Genomic DNA, 7,425 nt, shown 5'->3' on the forward strand with positions numbered 1-7,425 from the left:
TAGGGCGGCCACAAGAGGTGTGATTCTCAATGGCTTGTGGGAGAAGAGGTGAGGTCACGGTATTTACAGTTACTAAAGATACTTTTCCTAAGGTATCCACAAATAGAAGTATATATATCTTTATATTTATATATATAGTGTACTTAATTAGATGCTCTATCAAGGGAAAACAAACACCTACAGCTTCCTCCCCTAGCGGCTGTTTCTGTCCATCACAGGACGCTTCAGAGCCACACAGCACAGCGTCTGTGTCCTGTGCCCGTGGCCGGGGGAGTCCGTGGGTGCGGAGGCCCCCATGTGCACCAACACCCACGGGTGCCTGTGGACACAGGCGCTCCTGGGGCCGGCTCCTGTCGTGTTTGGGATGCCGGCCCAGCCTTCCGGCCTCCAGGGGCGAGGTCAGCCATGCACCTCTCGCTCCTCTGCCTTCTGCAGCACAGGCAAAGGGCAAGTGCACTCCTGGTCCCAGGTGTGCGCTGCCCAGGCCCCTGCCCACAAGGGCGCCCTCTAGTGGTGGCTTGGGAGAGCGCACTCCTGGTTCCCAGTGAAATGAACAGGTGGAGGAAGGGTGGGAGGGAGGAAGACGTTTTTAAGTAGTGTCCCCCCACCCCACTCCAGGTGATGGGTCTGAGGAGTGAAGCCCGCTAGTGCCTCGCCTGGGCTGGTTTCAGCCCTCTGCTGGCTGGTCAGCTTTCCTGGAGGGCAGACGTCTTGGCTATTTCCCAAGGAAGCTTGGAGGTGCCTCCTGGGCCATGGCACCACCTTCAGCTTCTACCGTGGGGGAAGGAAACTCGGGCAGCGGGCCCTCCCCCCTGGGTGCACCCTGGCCATCCCCACGCAGGGCAGCGAGCGAGTTATTTGTAGGGCCGCAGGAACCGGGACACTTTGGAACGGAGCAGTTTGATGAAGGACCGAGGGAACATCTCCTTGGACTCCTGGGCCGTGTACTTGAAGTAGTTCTGGGGGTGCGCCAGCACATCAAAGAGGGCCTTGATCAGCTTCTTGTCCTGTGAGACACGGTGAGGCACTGCCTTTAACGTCCGGGGCCCTGGAGGTGCCTGGGGGTGTCTGCAAGGCTGCTAAGAGGCTGCGCAGTCTTCTCCCAGGTCTGCCTTCCCCTCTCCCATCACCACCCTCCTTCCCTCGTTTTTCTGGGAGGCGGGTTACGTGGATACCCTTCCAGTAAAGAAACTCACCTTCAAAATTTCCTGGTGATTCTCTGAGGCGTATAACCGTCCGTCACGAACAATGTCTTCTATCAGTTGCTGGTAATCCTCTGGGAAGAAAGGAAAGTGAGGCTGGAGACTCCGCCCGCTGCCTGCTCACCTGTAGCCTCTGCCCCTCCCCTGCTACAGCCTCAGGGTCAGGCTTAGGCCCTGTGCAGCCCTGTGCAGCTCTGCAGTTCCCTCCACTCACGTGTCTGCCTTGCAGTTTGGCTACCTAGAAAACTCCTATTCAACCTTCAAAACCCTGTGTGGGCAGTACCTTGTGCTGAAACCTGCAGACATCACCAATCGCTCCCTCATCTGTCCACTCCGTACCCCTTGCCCTTACAAGCCTCATCTGTATCTGGCCCCCCAGAGTGCTGTGTCTAGGCCTGTGGCCCCGACAGGCTGGAGCTCCCTGAGGGGAGGGCTGGGCGCATGGTGTGGCTGTGATGAGACCATCCTGCCTTACCGTCGTAGGTGACGTAGGGCACTTGGAACCCTTTGCCACTGTTGCCTTCGTTGGATTTGAACTGGATCCAGAGCTTTCGGGAGCGGGAGGTGAAGGCGATGGGCCTCTCGTATGTCTGGCAGGTCTCGTAGGTGGTGATAGACGTCGGGGAGGCTGTGGGATGCCATGCCAGCTAAGCCGCCTGTGGATACACAGCTCCCCACCTGGCCCCTACCCTCCTGCTGCAGGCCACTCTCTCTCCCCCTGGTTGGCCGCACGGCTGCCTCACGAGATAAGGTTCCCCAGCGCTCCAAGCTCTTGTGTCTCTGAGTTTGTTCCCTTTGCCTCAAATGTCTTTTCTACCTTCTCCTGACCAGTTCCTACTCATCCCTCTGAGAGCCGTTTCTGTGCCCCCTCCTCCAGGGAGCCTCCCTGACTGCTCCACACTGTTCCACCCTGCTCTGGTGAAGCCCCTGTCACAGTCCCTCTCTGTCAGGTTGTCACTCTCTCCTTCCAGCTGCTCGAGTTCGGGGGTGGGGGCTCATTTCCTGCAGCCAGCACAGAGCTGGGGCCAGACGGAGGCTCAGGGAAGGCATGGGACATGAGCCAGCCCAGACATGCTGGGAAGGCCTTGGGTGGCCCGCCTCCCCTCCTGTGAGTGGAGAACAGGGTAAGTCCCCTGACCCTGGGGTGCCTGGGGCTGATCAAAGGTGCCCTGCCTCCTCCCTGTTCCCTGGGCGGCCTTCCTGAGGCACAGCCTGGGCAGGAGGTGGCCTTCTCCAGGAGTGGGGCTGGTGATGGGAACAGGCGGGGGGGATGCAGGGATTCGAACCAGTTCATTCTGGTTTAAACTTCTGCTGAGAATTTGCATTTTTACCCCAGATACACTGAATCAGAAGCTTGACAAGATCCCCAGGTGGTTCTTATGTATGATACATTTTGAGAACTCATGCTCTACTAGTGGTTCTCAGAACTAGTCCCTAACCAGCAGCATTAGCATTGCCTAGGAATTTGTTAGAAATGCACATTCTCAGCAGGGGTTCCAACCCTGGGAGGGTTGTTCTGGGCTGCTCTGACCTGCTGTGTGACTTTGGGCAGGAGCTTGCCCTCTCTGGTCTGTCCTCCCACTTGCACATTGGGCTTTCCAGCTCATGGGCAATACTGAGGTCACACCCAACATGGCGAGAAGGCTGCCCCCACCGGGTACCAGGCTCTGAGATCCATCCCGAGACGAGCACTGTGACTGCGTATGTGCGTGCGTGCGCGCGTCTGTGTGTGTGTGTGTGCGTGTGCGTGTGCGTGTGCGTGTGCGTGTGCGTGTGCGTGTGTGTGTGTGTGTGTGTGTGTGTGTGCACACGCACGCTCCCTGACTTCTTCCCTTGACACTGACTTGGACTCTAGGGCTCCAGGAGGGGAAGGGACTAGCAGAAACGTGGAGTCTGGGACAGTCTGACCCTGGGGCGTCTGGTGAGTGCATGGGTGGGCTGCGCCCTTGCGCCCCCAAAGCTCGGGGGAGGGGAGGAGGCCCTGTGGGCCGGGGTGGCTCCTGGGGCTCACTCTGCAGATGGGGGTCAGGGAGCGGTGGGAGGGGCTCTGCAGCTGGTAGGACAACCAGGATGAGGCTGGCTGTGGCCCGTCGAGCCCTGACGGGGTGCTTGACCCCACACTTTGGGCGCCTCTGAGCTTTGAGGACCTTTCCTGCAGAACTCGGAGAGGCCCAGCTTTCTGGAGTCACGCACAGTAAGCCCTGCGTCACCTGGTGTGGTGACTCACCCTCTCTGAGCTCGGTGGACAGCCAGGGAGGGGTGGGAGGAGGTGCGGCCCAGCGGTGGACTTGTAGAAGGCCGAGGCCATGCCTGTCTCTGTCCCCCGCTGCCCGCGCCCTGACACGTACCGCTCTTCCTCATGACCAGCACGTCGCCGCACTCATCCTCGATGGGCAGGAAGATCTCGGGGACCACGATGAGGATCCTGCGCTTGGGGGGCGGTGCGATGTGCCACACACACTCAGCATTGGCCGGGTAGTCACCAGGGTAGTTGGGGGACTCGATGTAGCCCGTGTAGTCGCCAAGCTCGCCCCCGCAGTGCTGGTCTGTGGGCAGTGGGGCCCAGGGCTGGTCAGGGCAGGGCGGGCAGGCCCTCTCGCGCTCTCCTGGGCCCTTCTCCGCCTGGACCTCCTGTCTGGGCCCTGAGAGGCCCGACAGGGGATGCCAGCCAAGTCCAAGCCCACCTCCCTCTGGCCCCTCAGTGGAAGCACAGGTCCCCATTCGTGCTGCTCGCTCTCTGGGCACCTCCTTCTCACTGGGCGTCTCTGGTGTCCTGCCTGGCCGAGGCCCACCCTACCGTCTGCGGCCGAGCCTTGCCCAGGCATCCTGCCTGGGTCCCCCAGCCTCTGGCAGGCCCTCTCGCTGCCACTGGGGGCTGTCTGTCCTTGCCTGCCCCTCACCTGAACTCGGGTCTCCGCCAAGTCTCGAGTGGGAAAACCCAAGTGAACCCCACTCTCCCTTTCTCCCGGTTTTTTCCTCTGTCCACTCAGTTACTCAACATCTTCTGGAACCCACCAGCTGTCAGGCAGGCCCCTCCCCGCCACGAGAGGCAGGAAGACAGGGCGAAAAGCAACAAGCCAGTGACACGGTGAGAAAAGGGTGAGGAAAACAATCGTTTTCTTCTCGTCACTGTTTAAAGTGAGCTCGCCTCCCTGGGGAGGCCAGGCGTGGTGCTTTTACAACTATTAGGAGCCCTAGTGGCTCAGTGGTTAAGAGCTACAGCGAGCTACAGCTGCTAACCAAAAGGTCGGCAGTTTGAATCCACCAGCCGCTCCTTAGAAACCCAATAGGGGCAGTTCTACTCTGTCCTATAGGGTCGCTATGAGTCGGAATCCACCCAACGGCAACGGGTTAGTCTTAAGCTTACAAATGAAATCTCAGTTCTGCAAAGGGAATTGAATGTAAGTACTGAATGTATGTAATTTTCTCCCAAGTCTTCACTTTAAAATCCTCTTCTCACTTCAAAATTCCTGGGAAATATTTCACTTCTGCTTTTAGCGTTCTAACAGCTTTCCTCCCATCTGGCTTCCCATTTCTGCTCCTTGTTGTTAGGTGCCGTTGAGTTGATTCGAACTCATAGTGACCCCATATGACAGTGTAGAACTGCCCCATAGGGTTTTCAAGGCTGTAATCTTTATGGGAGCAGATTGCCAGGTCTTTCTTCCACAGAGCTACTGGGGAGATTTGAACTGCTAATCTTTCAGTAAGCAGCCGAGCACTTAACTGCTGCAACACCAGGGCTCCTTTTTAGAACACTGAAAACCCTGTGTCAGCGGAGCTCCACTGCTGGGTTTGCTCTTCTGCCCCAGGAACACACAGGAAGGAAGGGCAGGTGCCCAGCCCGGGACAGCCCTGGGTACAGGGGACTGACTCCCAGCTCCTGGATTAAGTTCTTTTCATTAAGTCCAGACTGTTCCAAGTATTAGCAGCAATCCATGAAAGGGATAACTGAGTGGCTGAAAATTAATTGTTGTTGTTGTTGTTAGGTGCTGTCGAGTAGGTTCCCACTCATAGCAACCCCACCTACAACAGAACGAAACACTGCCCAGTCCTGCGCCATCCTCACAATCGTTGTTATGCTTGAGCCCATTGTTGTAGCCACTGTGTCAGTCCATCTTGCTGAGGGTCTTTCTCTTTTCTACTGACCCTCTGCTTTACCAAGCATGATGTCCTTCTCCAGGGACTGGTCTCTCCTGATAACATGTCCAAAGTATGTGAGCTGAAGTCTTGCCATCCTTGCTTCTAAGGAGCACTTTGGCTGTATTTCTTCTAAGACAGACTTGTTTCTTCTTCTGGCAGTACATGGTATAGTTAATACTCTTTGCCAGTGCCGTAATTCAAAGGCATCAATTCTTCTTCAGTCTTCCTTACTCATTGTCTAGCTTTCACATGCATGTGAAGCAATTGAAAATATCATGGCTTGGCTCAGGTGCACCTTAGTCTTCAAAGTGACACCTTTGCTTTTTAACACTTTAAAGAAGTCTTTTGCAGCAGATCTGCCCAATGCAATGTGTCATTTGATTTCCTGACTGCTGCTTCCGTGGGCATTGATTGTGGATCCAAGTAAAGTGAAATCCTTGACAACGTCAGTCTTTTCTCCATTTATCGTGATGTTGCTTATTGGTGCAGTTGTGAGGATTTTTGTTTCTGGATGTTGAGGTGTAATCCACACTGAAGGCTGTGGGCTTTGATCTTCATCAGTAAGTGCTTCATGTCCTCTTTACTTTCAGCAAGCAAGGTTGTGTCATCTGCATAATGCAGGTTGTTAATGAGTCTTCCTCCAATCCTGATGCCACATTCTTCTTCATATGCTCCACTTCTCAGAGATTATTTGCTCAGCATATAGACTGAATAAGTATAATGAAAGGATGCAACCCTGACACACACTTTCTTGATTTTAAACCATGCAGTATCCCCTTGTTCTGTCTGAATGACTACCTCTTGGTCTATGCACAGGTTCTGTGTGAGCACAATTAAGTGTTCTGGAATTCCAATTCTTTGCAACGTTATCCATGATTTGTTATGATCCACACAGTCAAATGCCTTTGCATAGTCAACAGAACAGAAAGTATGCCCCAAAGAACTTTGAAAAATGAACGAAAAATACTTAAAGTAAGCACAGCGAACAATGTCCCCTTCGGTATGCCCAACTGCTACCCAAGGAACTGGGGATACTCTCTCCTTTGTTGTCCAGGTTCCCTTTGGCCAAGCTACGCTGCTCAGAGTCAGCCTCGCTTCCCCGTCGCCGCCACACCTGAACACACGCACCGGATGTCTCTCAGGCGATCTAGATTGGCGTCCTGTGCCCACTGCGTGCACCTGCGTGAGCCCACACCTGGCGCTCAGCGGCCTCACCCCGGCCTCCGCTCCCCACCCCCCGCAGGAGTCCAGAGCAGACCTGGCCTGGCCGAGAGGCTCAGTGGTGTCAGTGTGGGGCTGGGATGGATGGATGGAGTCGTCACTCACAGGAAAGCTGCATCCTCCCAGGGACGAGCCTCAGGCGGCACCGTGCTGTCAGGCTCATGGTGGGTGTGGGGTTCCCGAGGTGTTTGCCCCGGCCCCCTCCCCGCCCCGCCGTGGGCAAGAGCAGCACCTACTTTTGCAGTGTGTGACGTTGGTGGAGCCGTCGAAGTCGGTGCTGGTGTTGCCGGGACAGGCGATGCAGTGGTTCTGGCCAAACTCGGGCTGGTAGGTGCCGACAGGGCAGCGGATGCAGCGGTGGCTGCTGGTGTTGTACTGGTGGCCAGGTGAGCAGTGCACTGTGGGGTGGGGGGGCGGGAAGGGCGGATGCTGGGAACAGGTTGGGGGGAACACCCTCCCCAGGGACTCTCTGCCCCTTGGTCTGCCTTGGCTTGGAGTTCCCGGCCCTTCCCCACTGGTCCGTGACTCCTGCCACTGCCCATCCAACACACAGCCTGTCCCCAGCCCCCTGGCCCCTTCACCTGATATGCGGTGAGTGCCCGCCATGGGACGCAGCAGTGAGACAGACTGACCCGCTACTCAGAGCACCATGTGTGAAGGCGTGTGAGGTGGTGATAAGTGGGGCACAGCCTGTGGTGGGCATGTGGTGAGGCCGTGCGGAGGAGAGTGCTCAGAAGGGCCCGGAGGAGGAGCGAGGGAGCAGGCCCAGGGAGGGAGGAGAACAGAGTGAGGGAGTGGGCCCAGGGAGGGAGGAGAACAGAGCGAGGGAGGGAGGGGGCCCAGGGAGGGAGGAGAACAGAGC

General features: G+C 56.6%; 1 protein-coding gene across 1 annotated transcript in view; it reads right to left on the bottom strand.

The window, feature by feature from the left end:
- Window positions 1-854: 854 nt before the first annotated feature.
- SCUBE1 (signal peptide, CUB domain and EGF like domain containing 1) overlaps window positions 855-7,425 on the bottom strand; it is a 153,491-nt gene continuing 146,920 nt past the window's right edge. The window contains exons 15-19 of the mRNA XM_004379994.1: window positions 6,800-6,961; window positions 3,551-3,748; window positions 1,678-1,830; window positions 1,197-1,276; window positions 855-1,007 (exon numbers count right to left, since the gene is read on the bottom strand). Of these exons, the coding sequence (XP_004380051.1) occupies window positions 855-1,007; window positions 1,197-1,276; window positions 1,678-1,830; window positions 3,551-3,748; window positions 6,800-6,961 (746 nt within the window). The remainder of the gene's footprint in view (window positions 1,008-1,196; window positions 1,277-1,677; window positions 1,831-3,550; window positions 3,749-6,799; window positions 6,962-7,425) is intronic.

The sequence above is a fragment of the Trichechus manatus genome, unplaced genomic scaffold (assembly GCF_000243295.1).
Source record: "Trichechus manatus latirostris isolate Lorelei unplaced genomic scaffold, TriManLat1.0 scaffold00069, whole genome shotgun sequence".
In the NCBI taxonomy this organism is placed as follows: domain Eukaryota; kingdom Metazoa; phylum Chordata; class Mammalia; order Sirenia; family Trichechidae; genus Trichechus; species Trichechus manatus.